The 20,888-nt window shown below is 34.6% G+C and overlaps 1 protein-coding gene across 8 annotated transcripts in view; it reads left to right on the top strand.

The window, feature by feature from the left end:
• Window positions 1-20,888, top strand: part of ATP11B (ATPase phospholipid transporting 11B (putative)) — a 124,823-nt gene that overhangs the window by 15,001 nt on the left and 88,934 nt on the right. For 7 of the 8 annotated variants that reach the window (XM_061194447.1, XM_061194440.1, XM_061194441.1 and 4 more), the window contains exons 2-4: window positions 8,910-9,026; window positions 14,944-15,033; window positions 16,683-16,763. In XM_061194447.1, the coding sequence (XP_061050430.1) occupies window positions 8,910-9,026; window positions 14,944-15,033; window positions 16,683-16,763 (288 nt within the window). The remainder of the gene's footprint in view (window positions 1-8,909; window positions 9,027-14,943; window positions 15,034-16,682; window positions 16,764-20,888) is intronic. The other variant, XM_061194446.1, reaches the window with a different exon arrangement.

The raw sequence follows: 20,888 nt of genomic DNA, 5'->3' as shown, positions 1-20,888 counted from the left end.
GAAAATAATTCTAGTTTGATCTTAAATATGTAAGAGGAAATAGGAAATTAGGTGATATCTAAGTAATAAATTGTAGGGCCTAAAACACTAAGGTTTCATCAGCTCCAAGTGGGCAAGGACTAAGTCACGTATTCCTTTTTATCATCAGTGGTCCTTAGTGCATTGAAAAGCACCTAGTTAAATACTCAGTAAATACTCTTTGATTGGTTGTTAAAATAAATTATTTTCATTACATGCCAGAAAATACCAAAAGGCAAGAATTTGCAGATCAGCAGTAGAATTTTAATAGTCATTTTACAGGGTAAATGAATTGTTTGCCAAAAGAACTGAAAATATGCTAACATATTCTTTTGTGTTTTTTTAATTTTCAAATTTTCATAGCAATAGTTTAGGATTTGCTAAGTTCTTTTTTTTTTTTTAATCTTATATAGACATGTTTTACTTTCTTCTTAAGCATGTTTCTCAGGTTCCCAGCATATAAAATTAGTAAAACAATTGTGTATCTTCCTTCCACCTTACTTTTTTCTACCTTTTGTTTTAGTTCTTGTCTTAACTAAATAGGATTCACTCAATGTTTCTATTCTCTGACTTCAATATATTTTTATGTTGTTATTGTTTAAAATTTTTCTCCGTAACACCTAAGCCTGTTTAAATATGTACTTGGAAATATTTGTTGTAGTTTCCTGGTTTGAATACTGATATTCTGCTCATGGTATAAGCAACAGCTTCTAACTTGAGGGGATTCTATTATAAACCCAAGATAGTACTTGTAATATTGGTTAGATTTTGGCCATAAAAGTACATAGTTTTCAATCCTGTTGGGCCCAGTGCCCCCTATTTCTAACAGATATTTCGTAAATGTTCTTTCCATTTTTATCTTGAAATAAAATTTAAATATGTAACCTGCTACATATATAACTTGATTTTTTTTAAAAAATCAACATTATAACCCTAGTTATGAAGGAAACTAGTATGAAGGAAAAATAAATACATTTATATTAAATAATATCTGTTTCAGTATGTAAGTACTCAATCGTAACTACACTAAAGGTAGTGAATAATCAAATGCTGTAATCAGTGTGACTTCATGGCTACTAGTGCAGACTGCTGGAAGTGTAGTGTATTGGTGACTCATATACAAGTGACATTTCCATTGGTGATGCAGTTTTCTGAAACAGTGAACACTCTGGGAAGTTCTGACAAAATGTTATCTTCCTTCATTTTACATGGTAGTTGCATTGCTGAAAAATTCACAAATCCATGCAAAGCATTTTGTGTTTGTTTTTAAAGAGGAGCTTCATATTTTTCTAAAGAGATTTTTACGAATGTGAATATCAGACAGGGCATTTGAAAGTTGTCTGGTTCACAGGACATTTCCTTGTTGTCAGGACTCTGCAGTTCATTGAAGAATGTCTAATATCTCTGCCCCACCCATTCACCCACCTACTAAATGCCACTAGACACCCCCACCCCTCAAATCATTGTGAAAATCAGTACCAACTTCATTTCTGAAAATGGTTTCTAGAAGTCTTCCTTCCTTCCCTTAGGCTCATTCCCCAAAAGGAGTTTTAACTTGGAGGCATGTAATCTCTTAGCTCTAATTGAGAACCATTACATATAATTTCTCTCAATCAGAATAGGGAAACACAATTAAGCAACTGATCAGAAAACATAGGTGAGTAGAAAAGCCTGTAAAGCAAACTATATGGTCATTCAGAAATAGTATTTCAGTGATAGTGTTATTTTGGTTGATTTGCTAAATATTAATGCTTGGTATTCCATTGTAGCTATCTGGTAACAGGAACAGCATACACTTTCATTCAACATAAGAGCAAGAGTGTTACCAATTTTGAGAAACATTTAAAATGTTTAGAATTATGGCAGGATGAAAGGTAGGATGTCTAGATTGTGGCAAGTGAGACTGGTAGTAGGTACAAGATTGCTGGGTTTTGTTATTGCCGCTGCTGCTATTTATTTGGTTCCAGTTTCTTGGTTCAGGCATTCCTGAAAACAAGTTTCCTATATATAAAATTAACAGGACAATTGTGTATCTTCCTTCCACCCTACTTCTTTCTACCTTTTGTGTCAATTTTTGCCTAAATAAGTAGAATTCACCAGCATCTCTATTCTTTGTCTTCAATATACTTTTCACCAATTTATTATTTATTTTTTAAATTTTTATTTATTTTTAATTGAAGTATAGTTGATTTCAATATACTTTTTAATGTTGTTACTGTTTAGAATTTTGTGGGTGTGTCTTTGTGATTGATATATATTTTAAAATATTACACTTTGAAGATACTTTGTAAGGGATATGTTTTCTGTGTAAAGGATATTTGTCTCTGGCCTCAGAACTGTAACCCCATTGCTTCTGATATACTGAGGAGGACGTAGGAAGCCATCTTTGTTGCCGTTGTTGTTTATGATTGTGAGTGGAGAGGAAGAAGGCTTAAAAATGTTTGGGAAACCTTAGTAGAAATTCCATTTTACTCATCTGTCTCCAATCTGGATACCACAGGTAGAAGAGTTACTAGTTTCATTCCTTATCCAGCCAGTGTTCAACTGGATAGGCAAACCAAAAAAATCAACTTAGGGTTCTTGGTTACAGAAACCTTAAATTCTCCCTTAGTGAAATCTATGATTTTAAATTTGATCTAAACTGAAACTACCTCACACATTTATTTTTATCATAAATGTCTCTGTGATTTCAAATCACCGGTCTAGCAAATAAGAGACATTTACTGTCACAGTTGAATTATGGCCACATAGGATTCTTGTAATCCAGAAAATCCATGGTCAAGTCCCAAATGGGTGAAATTGACATATTTTAAATTCTAGTAAGATATACTTAACATAAAATTTGCCATTTTAACCATTTCTAAATATACAGTTCAGTGGCATTAAGTACAGTCACACTGTTATGCAGCCATCAATCACCACCATCTGTCTCCTGAACTGTTTCATCTTTCCAGACTGAAACTTTATACCCATTAAACACTAATGCCCTGTTCCTCTCCCCTCCCCAGCCCCCCTTGAATAAATGCCTGGCAAAGTATGAATGTGTCAACTCTTATTCCTTATATAAGAGGAATAAATTAAAAATTTCGTCCTTTTGTCACAGGCTTAATTTCACTTAGCATAATGTCTTCAGTGTTCATCCATGTTATATCATGTGTCAAAATCTCCTTCCTTTTTAAGGCTGAATAATATCCCATTGTACACACCACATTTTGTTTATCCATTCATCTGTCAATGGACACTTGGGTTGCTTCCACCTTTTGGCTATTGTGAATAATGCTGCCATGCACATGGGTTTACAAATATCTGTTCGAGTCTCTGCTTTCATTTCTTTTGAGTTTATACACAGAAGTGGAATTGTTGGATCATACAGTTATTCTGTGTTTACTTTTTTGAGGGGTCACCATATTATTTCCACAGGGGCTGCTAGAGGTGTATGTTGGAGTGGGAAATCAAGTTTGGGAGGTAATATAAGAGATGAGCTTCCTATAAGAGATGAACTTCCTGTAGTAAAGTATTTGCAGATGATTTAAGATGTTTGGAGTCAAAGATCACTCTAAATTTTGAACCCTGTAACTGGAAAGCCAGTTCCAACCCACCTCTGCAGTAAGCCAGAGTTCTTGGAAGCCCAGACTGGTCCGATAGATGGCAAACTACCTTAAATCCTAAAATGAAAATTATGTAACATGATACAGAAAGTTAAAATTAAATTGTGTTTAGATCATGGACATTTTAAGTTATTCCCTCTCACCTTGCTTTGGTCTCTTAACAGTGTAAAATTATCTTGTTCTTATAATACCTTCGTATAGATGTATTTTATTCAAAGTCTATGTCCAGGAAACAGTAATTCACAACTAGGTTTGTAGATTTGGTAAAATACATTAAATCATTCTTCCCCAGAAGTATTGTGTACATTGGAACACGTAGCCAACAAAAATCACTTTGTGTCATAGAACGTGTGTGACCGAAATAAAGCTTCTGTTCATTTATTTTAATAACAGTGCCATTGCAGTTTTGATTTTGAAGCTTCTTTTTATGTTGTTTTTCATGGTTTTTTGGTTTGTTTTGTAGCTTTTTTCTTTCTATTATGGAGGAAATAGATCACACATAGGAATGATTAAATGTACAAATTTAATCACTGTGAACTCTAAAAATGTTTTCTTAGTTATGTTAAAGAAGTGTGACAATATTTAATTATAGGACTGTAGTTTTAGTTTCTTCTTAGTTCTTATTTGTAATGCTTGTATTTTTCATAAAATCTTTGGGATTTTAAGAATAGTACAGAGGCTGGTATATTTGGTATGAAAATATAAAATGCTATGAGTCATTTCTAAGTACTGCTTTGTGCCAGAGACCAACATCTAAAAATTATAAGCTGTTTTCTGGTTTGGTTTCCCTAGGTTTCATCAGTTTACTGTTACAAAAGGAATCTTTTTCAAATGAGTCCCATGTGTTTTCAGTTCTTTCCTTGAATGCCATCGTGGGATTTTTTTTCCACCTTAAATACTCATCCACTTTTTTATTATTATTATTTATTTTATTTATTTTTGGCTGCATTGGGTCTTCGTTGCTGCGCTTGGGCTTTCTCTAGTTGCAGTGAGCGGGGGCCAATTCCCCGCCATGGCGCGCGGTCCTCTCATTGCAGTGACTTCTCTTGCTGCGGAGCATGGGCTCCAGGCACGCGGGCTTCAGTAGTTGTGGCTCGTGGGCTCCAGAGCACACACCCAGCAGCTGTCGTGCATGGGCCTAGTTGCTCCGTGGCATGTGAGATCCTCCCAGACCAGGGCTGGAACCCGTGTCCCCTGCATTGGCAGGCAGACTCCCAACCACTGTGCCACCAGGGAAGCCCTGATCCACTTTTTTTAAAAGTACCTGTGGTTTTTACATATGCTCATAAATCCAGACAGAAAAGAGGTTTTAATTTCATACTTTTTTAGAGTTAATGAGAGTTGTTATTTTTAAATAGTTTAAATTTGTGTGCTTCCAAAAGCCTATACAGTTGACCCTTGAACAACATGGGTTTGAACTGTGCAGGTCCCCTTGTATGTGGATTTTTCAATAGTAAATACTACAGTACTATAGGGCTGAATCTGAGGATGCAGAGGGCCAACTCTGAAGTTATACTCAGATTTTTGACTGTGTAGGGGGTTGACTCCTCTAACCCTCGAGTTGTTCAAGGGTCAACTGTACTTTTTAGCAGGCATTAAAATAAAATCAGGGTGGGGACTTCCCTGGTGGTCCAGTGGCTAAGACTCTGCGCTCCCAATGCAGGGGGTCCAGGTTCACTCTCCAGTCAGGGAACTAGATCCCACATGCCGCAGCTAAGAGTTCGCGTGCCGCAACTAAAGATCCTGCATGCTGCAGCTAAGACCCGGTACAGCCAAATAAATAAATAAATAAATGTTAAAAAATAAAAATAAAACCAGGGTGGCTAGAATAGCATTAATCTATCTCAGTTCCTTTATCCAGGACAAGATGAAATCATAGAAGAAAGGAGCAAGCCATCCAGGGGTTCAGGGTGTGAATGGGTAGTCTGGGCTGAAAGTGTAATACATACCGGAGGTTTCTGAACCCTGATGTGTAGCCGTAGCCTAGTGATTAGGGAGTTCGGATTGTACAGTAGCATAGAATTGCTGATAATGCTTGTTAGAAATAGCATGAAACTATACTTGAACTTCACATTAATGGTATAGTTATACAATTAATTTTGATAAAATCTGTTTGTTTTGATTCCTGTTAAACAAAGTAGAGGTGTTATTGAAACAACAATTCTCTGTGTCATTTTTAAAATATGGAATATTGAGGTGGGGAACTGATTATAAAAGCAAGACCTTAGATAAGTGGTTCTAACTTTCTTTATGTCATCAAAATCTGAGGAAAACTATTCTGTCATCAGCAAAATGCATGTATGGGAGTTCCCTGGTGGTCTAGTGGTTAGGATTCAGCGCTTTCACTGCTGTGACCCAGGTCCAGTCCCTGGTCAGGGAACTGAGATCCCGCAAGCCGCATGGTATGGCCAAAATTAAAAAAAAAAAATTTTAATGCACAGATATGCAAATTTGCATAAAATTTCAGAGATTCACAGAACTGTCCTAAGTCACTTTTCTCATTTTTGGACAGTTTTGTTCTTTTTATTTAGTTCATGGCTACTTGAATTTGTGGCAGAGAAGTTGATGGTAATGAATTGAAGTTATAGCTTTAATTTTCATGAGGGACGCTTAGCTGTACTTATACTGCAGTCACAAATATAAAATCTAACTATTTTGTGTGTGTAAAAAAATACACACACCCACATGTATATGCATGCCATTGATTATAACATGATTGGATAAGGTCATTTTAATTAATCACTGGAAAAACAACTCAAAATGCTTAAGTGGATGTTATAGCATCTTTGGGAATAAGGAAAAACGTACTATCATTATTCTCCTTTTGGTATTGTCATCTTATTTTAAATTATGATTTCTTGGAATATGGCGATGCTGAATTTAAAATTCAATTTAATTTAAAACTGATTTTATTCTTGGAACATCTCAAAATATCTCCTTGAAATAATTGTAGAAATCTCGGGAGTTCCAAAACTTTAGTATGTGATCACTGGTTCATCCAGGAGAGAGGGATGGAGAATGATGAGCATTTGCTTCCTGTAAAGTGCATGCATTTATATATATAGTATATTAATTCTAGTTATGAATGAGAGGTTATAATGTAAACATCAATATATTTTGGGGGAGGGCATTTGTTTTGTTTTTTGTTTTTTTTTTTTTTTAGAGATTTATTATTTATTTTATTTATTTTTGGCTGCGTTGGATCTTTCGTTGTGGCGTGTGGGCTCTTCGTTGCAGCGCGGGCTTCTCTCTAGTTGTGCCGTGCGGGGTTTTTTCTTCTCTGGTTGTGGCACACAGGCTCCAAGGTATGTGGGCTCTGTAGTTGTGGCATGCGGGTTCCAGAGCGCGTGGGCTCTGTAGTATGCGGCACACAGGCTCTCTAGTTGAGGCGCGCAAGCTCAGTAGTTGTGGCACACGGGCTTAGTTGCCCTGCGACATGAGGGATCTTAGTTCCCTGACCAGGGAGCGAACCCATGTCCCCTGGATTGTAAGGCGGATTCTTTACCTCTGGACTACCAGGGAAGTCCCTGTTTTTTGTTTCTTAACTTTAGATGTACATAGTAATAATCTTGGTGGGATTTAGCAAAAAATAAAATAAAATTTTATATCAGTGGTTCTCAGTCTCAGTTGTCTTGACATCTTCTTAAAGGTTTATATATTCTTTCAAACCCTCAAGTTTACTTTTTTTTCTTTATCTCAGAAGTTTACATGCATGGGGTATGACTTAGTGTTATGTTAACATGGTTACAGAGTGGATACAGAATAAATATGCTCCATGGAGTCTAATGCTTCCGTTACCTGTGTGTCCCTTTTGTTATTTTATGAACGTTACAGGCAAACTTCTGTGGACCATTTTTGAAAAACACATCCATAGACTACAGCAGTAGCATTCAAACTGTTTGTTCATTGATTTGTTTATTGAGTTGGAGCATGTTATGATATGCTCGAGTATGTAACAAATCACATAATCCTTCATGGCTTAACATAGTGCTTAAACTCAGTAAATAGTTATTGATTGAATAAATGATATATATCTTTTAAATGATTATGATATTCCAGATAGAGCAGTGAGTTCTGACTCTGATTTTGAAACCTGCCCTCTTTCTCCCATGAGTTATTACAGGACACAATTGTGAAATGTTTAAAAGAAAATTTATGAGGAAAATAAACATGTGTGCCACATTTTATCCTTAAACTGATTTTGAAATCAGATACATAATGGCACATTCACATCCACAAAATGTGGTCATCACTTTAAGTAGCATAAACAAACAAAATAAAACTTCATTTTTTTAATGGAGTGTATATACAAATACATTTAATTTGCACAGTTCTGTACTAGCTGTTTCTAAGATCACAAAATAAATTGTTTAAAACCATGAATAACAGCAGTTGAAACCCATATATAGTACTTGTAATATTCTGATGTGCTAAATAAAATATCCCTCTAGGTAATATGGGAATTTCCACTACTTGTGTGTGTCTGTGCTTAGTGGAAATTTTACAGGGATGCCGATATCTATCAAAGGAGTCTTAAAGATTCACTTGCCACTCTGGAAAAGAGTACAATGCTGTAGGAATAAAGTATCAGTATTCTTGTCGCCAGGGCAAACTTTTCCACTAGAGATCATTCTGAAATGTACCTTAATTGAGGGTCTTCTAAATTTGAGGCCAGAATTATAGCATATATCCATATTTCAGGGAGTAGATTGATAATGTAACTAGCACAAAGAAATGCTTGTATGGAATGAATCTGGGCTATCCAATACATTTTTTTTTTTTTTTTAATCCAATACATTTTAAGTCCTCTGGGAACAAAGCCCTTTGAAACCGAGTTGATCTGGGTGTAAAATAAAATGTTAAGCCTTTGTGCTTAGATATGGTAGGTGCTGACTGGGCCTTAGCTACACAGGACTTCCATATCACTGGCTAGGAATCTATCCTAAGAGAAAGGCAAGGAACTCCAGGAATGAAAGGGAAGGAAAGAAGCCTTGTCTTCAAGTGCTTCTGTAGGTCTCCTTGTGGTAGCATTTCTGACAGAGTATGGACTATTTTTCATTACCAGAGGTTATTACCTAGTTAGTTTATATCTGAAGAAAATGTACCTGTTTACTTTGAAAGAAAAAAATATATGGCTTAACTCTTCTGATAATTAAATAGATTGAGCCTATATGCAGTTCAAGGCCAGTAATATGTGTAATATGATCAGTTAAATAGAACCAGCAGTAAAGAATCATAACAACTAACCTTGTTGACCATTATTTTTCTTTTGCTTGGCCTTAGGGTTTTGACCCACCACATCAAAGTGACACAAGAACTATTTACATAGCCAACAGGTTTCCTCAGTATGGCCTTTACACACCTCAGAAATTTATAGATAACCGGATCATTTCATCTAAGGTAAGAAGTAACACTTTTATTACTAAAACTGTGGGTTATGTACTATTTTGTTTTAAAAGGTGATTTGTTTGTATTTATATCCTTAAAAATTCAAGGAAATGGTGGTTGGTAGATTTATCTTAACCAAAATTGTAAAATAAGTTTCTGGTTGCTAATATCAGGTAGCCAATATGCCAAAAATTACCCTTAGTTGCAATTAAAGTAAGGAACTAATATTTATACCATGTGCCAGACACTGTATTAGGTACTTCTCATGTTATTTAATTCTTAAAACAACTTTAAGATAGCTTTAACAAAGTGTTGTTATACTGATTTTATATCAGTTTTTTCAATGGAAGTGCAGGGAAATAATTTACCCAGGGATGAGATCGGAGTTTGAACTCAGTTCTGTGTGACTTTAAAGCCTGACTTCCTCCAGTTTTATCATTCTTCTGTAAACATTTTATAGTACCAGGGAACCACTTCACTTTTACATATTTTTCCTTGTTTCATTTTTTCCTATGGCATTTTAAGATGTCTTAGCATTATTCTATAATCTTCAATTTCAAAATAGACTATCTGATAGACTCTTCTCTCATGATGGAAATGTTTTCAGTGCTGTCTAATATGATAGCCATTAGCCACATAGGGCTGTTTAGGCCTTGAAATGTGGTAATGTAACTGAGGAACTTAATTTTTAATTTAATTTTAATTTTTTTTAATTGTCAATAGCCACATGTGACTAGTGGCTACCTTATTGGACAGTGCAATTATAGAGGATGTGAGTCAGAAACTGAGGGTAAAGTTCTCTGAGCATAGCTATTGCTTAATAGACCACCTTAAGAAGCATCTTTGTATTGCTCCTTCCCTCTCTTCCAGGGCGACTAATATTTTCTCTATAATCCTGATCTCATTTTTCTTAAAGATGTTGTTTTAGGCCAATGGTTCCTTTTCCCTGTTCCTTTTTTCCAACCTTTACATTATTTACATATGCAACACACCCATTACTGACATCTCATTTTGGACAGTGGTTCTAAAGTAGAGGGCAGGAAGGGGAAATATCAGAATCTAGGGTAATAGAGGAGCTTTAGATTAATGATACAGTTCTTAGTAAGTGATGCAAGAAATAAAAGTCCTTCTTGAAAAAAATTTTTAAAACACTGGGTATAATTTATATACAATAAAATTCACTAATTTTAAGTGTATAATTTGATAAGTTTTGACAAATGTGTAACATGTGACCGCCGTCATCAAGATACAGAATATATTTGTCACTCCAAAAAGTTAGTAGCCAGTCCCCCTCCTCCTCACCTTTAGCACTAACAGCTGATCTGCTTTCTTTAACTATAGTTTTGTGTTTTCCAGAATGTCATATAAATACAGTCATACAGTAGGAGTCTTTTGTGTCTGACTTCTTTTCACTTAACACAGTACTCTTGAGATTCATCCTTGTTGTTGCAAGTATCAGTATCATTAGTTCATTTCCTTTTTAGTGCATAGTTCAGCTGTCAGCCTAGGTTTGGATAGTTTATGTCCTGAATTTGGGTCATTTTCCTTGCATGGTTTCACGATCAGTATTTTCCCATCAATTTCCAGCCACTTTTCTAGCCCTGAACTCTGAATCTCTGTGATATTTTGTTGATAAGGGGGTAGTTTTCCCCCACTGTTTGGCTGCTATAGCTGTGAGAGTTGGATGTTATCTTTAGGCTAAGAAGCCATAGTTTATCATTCATACTCCTTCCATTTGTAATTTTTTTGAAATTAAACTCTCTTCCAGTTTCTGTCTATATTTTGGACATGTTCCAGGATTTTAAATAGTTTGTTTTAATCTAGTTTTCATAATTCTTATCTGCTAGGAGTTCACAGTCTGCAAATACTGGAAGCTGAGTGTCCTGGAGAACTTCTGAGATTAACTATCTTTATATGACTTTTTATATGCAGCAGTATGAGGTTTAATGTTTTTGACCACAGTTTCAAAAATGTAGATATTTAAATAAACATTGCCCTTTTTTCACACACATGGAGACTGTCTTTCTCATTACTCCTTTATTACTTCCTTATTATTCCACTACCACTTTTTTAAACTTCCAAACCAGATTACCTGCTATTCCATGAACTCATGCTGAACTTCCCTACCACTGTGCTTTTGCTATGATTTTGTATTGATAACTGCAGTTTTTTAAATGTAGATTATATGTTTTTGCAGAGAATGTATATTTCATGTTTTTGACCACAATTTCAAGAATGTAGATATTTATATAGACAGTGTCTTTTTTTTTCTGACCATAAATGAAGCTGGCTTCTCATTGTTCCCTTTTTACTGCCTTTCTACTCCCCTATTTTTCCCCTAAACTCCTTTCAGACTGTATATCTTCTATCCCACAAAGCCACGATCAACTTCCCTCCTCGCTGCCTTTGTTCATTCTGTCTTTCCTTCCTGAAATGTTCTCCCTCTGTTTGCCCCCTATTTTCAGTCTGCTGAGTGTTCCTCTCTTAAAGCCCGTGTCAAATGTGACCTCCTTCATTAAATTTTTCTTTCTCATTGACTTCTTGAATTGCCTTCCCATTGAATTCTTTGTCTATTCCTTCTTTTACTTTATCTTTGAATATAGCTATTGATACATTGTTCTTAATCGCCTCTATTTAAATTAAACTTCTCTTTGTTCCTCTTATAGTGTGTCTTACACATTGTAGATGCGTGATATGTCTTTAATTTGCTATAGTAACTTCCTTATCTTAAATTTAAATTTCCTTGCAATATACCCTGAGAAAACCATAATTCAAAAAGAGTCATGTACCACAGTGTTCATTGCAGCTCTGTTTACACTAGCCAGGACATGGAAGCAACCTAAGTGTCCACTGACAGATGAATGGATAAAGAAGATGTGGCACATATATACAGTGGAATATTACTCAGCCACAAAAAGAAACGAAATTGAGTTATTTGTAGTGAGGTGGATGGACCTAGAGTCTGTCATACAGAGTGAAGTAAGTCAGAAAGAGAAAAACAAATACCGTATGCTAACACATATATATGGAATCAAAAAAAAAAAAAGAAAAGGAAAAAAAATGGTTCTGAAGAACCTAGGGGCAGGACAGGAATAAAGATGCAGACGTAGAGAATGGACTTGTGGACACGGGGAGGGGGAAGGGTAAGCTGGGATGAAGTGAGAGGGTGGCATGGACATATATACTCTACCAAATGTAAAATAGCTGGCTAATGGGAAGCAGCCGCATAGCACATGGAGATCAGCTCGATGCTTTGTGTCCACCTAGAGGGGTGGGATAGGGAGGGTGGGAGGGAGACACAAGAGGGAGGGGATATTGGGATACATGTATATGTATAGCTGATTCACTTTGTTATACAGCAGAAACTAACACACCATCGTAAAGCAATTATACTCCAGTAAAGATGTTAAAAAAAAAATTTCCTTGCAGAAGGTTTAAGTTTATAACCATGTTTTCATTTTCTTACTAATGTCAGACCTTAGGAGGAAAAAAGTCAATGATAAAGTTGTATACATAGCTATAGAGAAGGTATACTTCTAGTTCATTTTTCTTGACTGTTATTACATAATAATTAAAAGAATTTTAAAGCATAATGAATTATTTTTCTTAGAAGTTTTTTCATGTGTCTTAATATTATTCTACTAGAGTGCCTCCTCTATGTGTGACAGGACAAACGCAGAATTTAGACTCATTCAATCTATTAATGTTTGTATTTCAGAAAACCCAAAAACAATAATTCCTAACATTTGTAAGCTAGCTTTCTTAAGAAATTTTTATTTATTCTCACTTTTTCCATTGTATTATTGAGCTAGGCAAAGAAAGCATCCTGAAACCAATTAATTTACTTTATTACCAACTTATATAGTTGCTCTTTTCAAGATTCTGAAAGGTAAAATATATTGTCACTATTATATAGATTGATGTAAACATAGAACATCATCAAGTTAATTCCTATAAAGTTTTATACATTTGATCTGGTGCTGAGGAAGTTGCATGGAAATACTATGACCCCTGTAGGGACAACTGCCTTTTTACCCCAGTGAAGATCAACTGGCGATGGTTTGACCCAGAATTACCACCTCATATGCACACATTGAGCACTGACTTCTTCTGGTTCTAGGAAGTCTCTACCTGTCTTCTCTCTAGAGCCTTGAACATAGTTCCCAATCCCAGATTCTAGAGCCACTGGTGCTACCACTACCACAGGTAAATATGTTGCAGGTATCCCAGATTAGAACTGAAAATATAATTTCACCTAAGAAAGGAAGGTGTTAGGCATTGTACTATTCTTTATATACCCTTGGGTCAAATAGGCTTTTGTGGGCTCTTCTGGGACCCTAACTGTATTTATAAAATTGTTCATATGTGAAAGGATGTTTGAGGTCTCAAAAAACTGATTAAGGGAATTCCCTGGTGGTCCAGTGGTTAGGATTCCTCTCTTACTGCTGAGGACGCGGGTTCAATCCTAGTCAGGGAACTAAAATCCTGCAAGCCGCACAGCGCAGCCAAAAAAAAAAAAAAAAGAAAAGGGAAAAACTGATTAAGAAGTAAATTTCTGACATACCAAAATTCAGAAATTAGAACCGTCTTCCATTGCACCAGAGAAAATCTTGAATTGGTCAGTGGTTGAATTGACCAATGGTTATTGGTCAATAGTTGAATTGACCAGTGGTTATTGGTCAGTAGTTGAATTGACCAATGGTTATTGCCTGACATCAGGAGAGTTATCTGGAAAAAAAATTCTTTTTCCAACCATATTTATTTATTTATCTATTCTGCTAAAGTTTTGATCTCTAACTGTGTGCTCTAGTGTAACTGCGATAGAGCAGTAAATAAAACAATGTCTCTAGGGATCTTACATTCTACTGAGAGAATGGACATAGGGTAAAGTAACAGTGCTGTGAAGTGTTTCCCTGTTTCATGCATAAAGTTGTGTTGTGAATAGTGAGTGGCACAAGTAAAATTTGTACGATATTACCCTGCCCCCATAATATAGCATTATAGGCTTATAAACTGATTAATAGTGTAACAACAGACACACAGCAGTTAATATGAGCCAGGGTCTGTTGTAAGTGCTTCATAAATATATTAGCTCATTTAATTTTTATAACAACCCTATACAGTATGATTGTTATTATTGTCCTCATTTTATAGAGGCACAAAGTGAGGTACAAAGAGATTAGGTCCAAGGTCACTAAATGACCTTGGATTAGGATTTAGGCTACAGCAGTTTAACCCTTTACCATCTAGGTTTGTAACCATTAGACTCTACTGTCTTTAAAAATTGACATTGTGACAGATTTTCATGTCCTTTATGAGATTTTCTTGATGGTTATACCAGTGATCACTTATCTAAAGTAATTTTTAATCTTTTTCACATTCTAGGTTATTTTTCCATATCCCATGCTTAACGGAAAAACTGAATAATTATACCATTTCCTCTGTTTCTGAATAAATAAAATATAAAATAAATAAATAAATATAATATAATATAAATTTAATAAAATTTAAAATAAATTCAATCCAGTGTTAGCATTTCTATCAACTCTTACTTCATCTTCAGCATTAGGTTCAGTCTTGTGTAACCAAAATCCAAAATCAATTATTAAAATATTATTTTAGATCTGCCATCTCCAACTTCTAAAAAACCAAGAATTTAATAGCAAAATTGATGGGTTCCAGTTTATCTCATTTTTAAAAATTATACTAAAATTGCCAATAAATAGTAAGAGACAGAAAAAAATAGAATAAAAGCCCTGAAACTCTAAAAACCAGATAGTTTTTGTAGCATTGAGAGTTACATGAATTTGTCTAAGGGCTTAGTAAATCTGATACTACTTTTCTTGTTATTATATGTATATAGTATATATTATTTTAAAATATTAACTTATTGATTTTTTTTTTCTTTTTTTTTCTTTTTTTTTTTTAGTATACTGTGTGGAATTTTGTTCCAAAAAATTTATTTGAACAATTCAGAAGAGTGGCAAACTTTTATTTTCTTATTATATTTTTGGTTCAGGTAAGCTTTATCACTTCATAAATTGTTAAGTTTATAGACATGGGTTCTAAAAATATATCTTCAGGGAAAAGTTATATTTCATTCTAAATCATTTGACTGTGGGACCATTTTTTTTTTTTGCAGAGCTTCCCCATTGTATTCACTGAATACAATGATTTAAACCGCATCAGGATGTCTGAAAAATAGCCAGTGAATTTTAAGATTAATTGTATTTTGTTTTATCACTGATTGCTATGGTGTTGATAATCATAATCAAAGCCAAGAAAATAACATCATCCTTTCAGATGTTCTGCCTCGGACATAAATATTTTGGCTTTTAATATACAGCACATGTTTTTGGCACATTTCTGCCTATGGAACCATCTTTGTACAAAGTAAATTTTTCTTTGGCTTTTCTTTTTTTTAATTTAAATTTTACTTTTATTTAAAAATTATTTTTATTATAATTTTTAAGAATCCCCGTGAATATTGATTTTTCTCCAGGAGACTATTTTCTTAACCTAAATCTATGTTCATTATAAGCTGTTTGACAGTTTCTTGATTTTCACATTGTGCTTTTTTTCCTAATGTCAAAATATCAAGAGAACAGCTTATGAGACTTGAGTGTAAATCAAGATTTAAAATAAGTGATTGTCATTTTCTTTTAAAGAGGTTATTCTTTTCTGATAATACCTTGGCAGTCTCCTCCAGTGTGGCACTGAATTTTTGTATAAACTCTGAACTTTTCTCTCCATAGAACCTGGGCTTTCAAAAGAAAAAAAACTTGTGAAGTAGTCACTGTAAAGCTTGAGGAAACTTTTTTTTTTAATTGCTTTGCTTCATGAACAGAAAAGGAACTTCTGATTTTTTTTCATCAATAGAACTTCAGCTTGGTTTAGTTGGAAAAATGAGAAATTTATACTTACTATGTCCATGTAACATGCATTTGTGAAATTACTAGCTAAGATCAGGAATTTAGCTTGTGTGTGGAGTAGAACAAATTTAATTGGCCTACCCAGAGTAAAGGAATATTAATAAATCGTTAGACCCATGTTCTAAATAACCAAATATAATTACTGCAAATATTTCTTTTCCAGCAGTTTATTGAAATCTCAGTTGTATGATTTAGATAATTGCAGCAGCATTTTCCAAGTTGTACCCTTCTGGCTCCGCTAGGTGTAACAATATCACTTGTAGAAAGAAACCCTTTCCCTAGTCCCATTTCTTGTTCTCTCTCCCTAAGTGGTGAGTTTATTCTGGATCCCAGGGTAAAAACTGACAGACTTCACAGCATTTCTCAGGATGGGCAAAGAAATGTGAAATGAGATTCTGAGCAGCTATAGCTCCCCTCCAAGGCAAATACCGAGGAAGACCTCAAGTACTCTGTGTTAAGAAAGCAGAGACTGAGTCCACTCTAGCAGTATTTGTGGGTATGCAATACATTTAGATATTCTTAACCCCATATAAAAGCCATCAAAGTGAACTTGTGAAACTGTGAACTAAACTACACTCACTGCGTAGTCTCTCTCTCATGTTATTTTTTCATCTGGACCATGATACATGTTTTGTATAATGTTTTCAGATTTCCCAGTAATTATGAGATTCTAGATGTTAATAGTGTGATGTGTACAATATAAAATGTACTCTGCCTTCTCTGTTTTTTAATCCAGCTTATGATTGATACACCTACCAGTCCAATTACCAGTGGACTTCCGTTATTCTTTGTGATAACAGTAACTGCCATAAAGCAGGTATGAAATACTTTGTATTGTTTTTTTTTCTCCCAAGTCATTCAGAAGTTGCTTAATATTTCCACTCCAAAGTAAGATTTATTGTTGTGAAAATAATTTTCATAAGAAGAAATTTATTTGATTCTGCCTATGGTAAAATTAAACTGAGTTAAGCCATCGTTATCAGGTACCTGGTGACTGATGGGATGATTACAATTGTTAAAATATGTCGTTCCTTTGATACACCTAGGAAGCATCCAAAAACAAGCATTTTATATGTACAAACCAATTCATATATGAAACAGATTAATATTATAATCATTTTTGTAGAGTTTGGTTGTATTTAAAGGAAATACAGTTCAAAGGGGATATGTTTATAAGGAGTGGAACATGTACTTCTGGCATGAACATTTCTGAATAAAAATTATATAGGGCTTTCCTACTTTTTACAACTTCCTCTGGTGAGGTCGATTTTTATGTAAAGTAGTACTCTAGGGAAAATAGCTTCAACCAGATCTTGAATTGATATTAAAATGTAGGTATAGAAAAACAGTATTATTGGATAAACATGACAAGTAAGAAGTTTAAAAATTCCTAGAAATGTCATGTTTACATACTACCACTTCTCAAAATATCTTTGAGAAGATATTGGACCAGAGGCTCAATTATACAGAACTGAACCCTTCCTCCTGAAAGGGAGTTAATTTGAATTTTCTTGTGTCAGTATGATAAATATTCATTATATAAGATTTAGGGATAAGGTGTAAATTGACATGGAAACAAAATTGGAAAACATTTTATAATTCTGAGATGTAGTATATTTATTACTTACATGATAAGGGTAAGGGGAGTCTGTAGATTAACAGTTATATTATTTATCTGGTGTGTCAGAATATCATGCTACTGTTCTAAGTTTGATTTCCCTATATTCAGTGTTCTGTTGGAGATAAGAATTCCTCTTAGTCAGTAAGCATCCACATCACTTAATGCAATTACATATTTACTTGGCTTTGTAGATGTCATTTATTTCATCAAAGTAACACACGTTTGTCCCTTGTACCTCTTTTCTATATATAGTTTCCTTTTTGGTGATTTCTTCCAATCTAGTGGCTTAAGGTACCATTTATATGTTGATGGGTCTCAAATTTACATGTATCCTGAAACTATGCTCTGAACTCCAGACACACATATACGACTCTTTGTGCTTGGAAATACAACTGTTTCCACTTGGATATCTTAGGCTTTTCCTGACCTCTGTGTCACTCTCTCCTTTGCTGCTCTGGTCTTTTTGCTTCATATCATTTTTGCCTACCTATGGTTCTGTTGAATAAATGCTTATTCATTAGTTTGTCGTCTTCATTTGAATGTTTCGTTCAATGAGGGCAGAGACTTTGTTTTATATTACTGGTTTATTACCAGTGACCAGAACAAGGTTGTGCACATATTTGGCCTTCAGTAAATATTTGTTTGATAGGTGAATAAATGAATGAATGAATCTCTTGAATATTTTTAAGGCAATGTTAAATGTTGTAATACTTCTTGCCCTGGTTTATACTTTAATATGAATGAAGTTGTTAGTTTTTTTTTTTTTTTTTAACTTCTTCCAACTATATTTGCATATTGTCTTCTCTTTAGTTGTGTAATGCAAGATATAGTGCTCTGGTAAATATCATAATCTTTGTCCTGTATGAGATTAAAACGTATGAAGTAGAGAAGGCAAGACCAAATACAAAAATAATTATAGTTTAATAAGATCATAGAAAGAGCCAGTGAGCTGTAGGTATTCAGAGAAAGGATGGAACACTTCATCTGGATAATCAAGGAAGGCTTCATGGAAGAAATATTATTAGAGATGAGACTTGGAATATGGATAAAATGATAGTTGGTAAAGAAGGTGAGATAGAAACAAACAACTTGAGCAAAGGCTTAAATGGAAGAAAAGGCAAGACCTATTTTAGGGAATGACATATCTGACTAATGTTTGACCCTGTGTAGGAATGTACTAAAAGATAACATACTGGAAATGGATGTTGGTACTAAATTAAAGAGGCTGGAAGACTCTTTGAGAGTTATCAGGAGGGGTTTGAACAGGATAGTGAATTAAAACAGTGTTTTGGAAAGCTTAATCTGGCAGTGACATATCTGGCAGTGACATGTAGGATGAATTATAGTTTGTAAACTTGTGTTTAAAAAGATTTTAACTGTATGCCTCCCCAACTGTTTAGAGTTGTTGCTGATATATATTTGGATTTGGGGAGACAAATGTATCTACACAAAAGAATAATAGTAAGCAAGATATGAAAGGTAATTAGGAATGTAAAAAGCAGAACAACAAGAGTCTGAAGAATCAAGGGAAGCAACATTTTCCAGGGTAGGAAACATCAAGAAATGGTCTCTAGAGTTTTCAATTGAAAAATCAGAAATTATGTTAGCACTTGAAATCCCTGCACTATAAAATCGCTGTATAACTGCTAAAAACAAAACAAAACAAATTTTTAAAAAATCAAAATAAACCCTAAGTAAATCTGCTTATGACTGCTCTTGTGAAAAAGCAGTCTATTTTGTATCATAGATTGTATGTAATGATACTCTTTCATTTGTACTTGTAAGCCAAAGATTTCTAATACATTTTTGTTTTAGTTTAAATTTGTCAATGGAAGTAAATGGAACGATAACTTCAGAAAAAGATAATTTTAAAATTATTGCTTTATTGATGTCATCTGACTATAAAAGTATGCTTTTTGATAGTTTCAGGAAAAGTATTTTGACTCTCAATTAAATTTCTCTAAAATTGACATACCACATCTTAAATTGAGCCAACATAATTTGTGTCTTAAAAATGCTTTCCCAAAAGGATTCTCCCTGAAAAACATAGACCTTCAGAACAATCTTTAGTATTTGTTTTATATTTTATAATGTTATAATATTTTTAGGTAATAGATGCACATATTTTTTAAAAATGGAAACAGTATAAAATAACATATAGGGACTTCCCTGGTGGTCCAGCAGTTAAGACTGTGTGCACCCAATGCAGGGGGCCTGGGTTCAGTCCCTGTTCAGGGGACTAGATCCCACATGCCACAACTAAAGATCCTGCATGCTGCAACGAAGATCCCACATGCCGCAACTAAGACCCAGCACAGCCAAATAATTTTTTTTTTTAACATCTTTATTGGAGTATAATTGCTTTACAATGGTGTGTTAGTTTCTGCTTTATAACGAAGTGAATCAGCTATACATATACATATATCCCCATATCTCCTCCCTCTTGCGTCTCCCTCCCTCCCACCCTCCCTATCCCACCCCTCTACTCTAGGTGGTCACAAAGCACCTAGCTGATCTCCCTGTGCTATGTGGCTGCTTCCCACTAGCTATCTGTTTTACTTTTGGTAGTGTACATAGGTCCATGCCACTCTCTCACTTCGTCCCAGCTTACCCTTCCCCCTCCCCGTGTCCTCAAGTCCATTCTCTACGTCTGCGTCTTTATTCCTGTCCTGCCCCTAGGTTCTTCAGAACCTTTTTTTTTTTTTTTTTTTTTAGGTTCCATATGTATGTAGCATACAGTATTTATTTTTCTCTTTCTGACTTACTTCACTCTGTATGACAAACTCTAAGTCCATCCACCTCACTACCAATAACTCAATTTCATTTTTTTTTATGGTTGAGTAATATTCCATTGTATATATGTGCCACATCTTCTTTATCCATTCATCTGTCGATGGACACTTAGGTTGCTTCCATGTCCTGGCTATTGTAAACCAAATAAATATTTAAATAAATTAATTAAATAACATATAGTAAAAGTCTCTTATGTTCCTATCCCTTAGTATCCTAGTTCTCCTCCCCTGAGGGAGCCATTATTTGTACATTAGTCCAGGTATCTATACAAAGTGTTCACATTAGTAAACATATATTTTTCACAAATGATAGCATAGACTACAACACATTCTGTACCTTACTTTTATCACTTAATGTTATCTCTTAGATATCATTTCATTATCTATACTTGTGCTATACCTCTGAGTTCTTGAATTTTCTCTAAAATAGCATAAGTCATTTCCAGTGGCTAAGGCTCCACGCTCCCAATGCAGGGGCCCTGGGTTTGATCCCTGGTCAGGGAACTAGATCCCACATGCATGCCACAAC

Source organism: Eubalaena glacialis, chromosome 6, assembly GCF_028564815.1.
Source record: "Eubalaena glacialis isolate mEubGla1 chromosome 6, mEubGla1.1.hap2.+ XY, whole genome shotgun sequence".
Classification (NCBI taxonomy): Eukaryota; Metazoa; Chordata; class Mammalia; order Artiodactyla; family Balaenidae; genus Eubalaena; species Eubalaena glacialis.
Note: the sequence above shows the minus strand (reverse complement) of the source record. Positions and strands in the feature narration are given on the sequence as shown.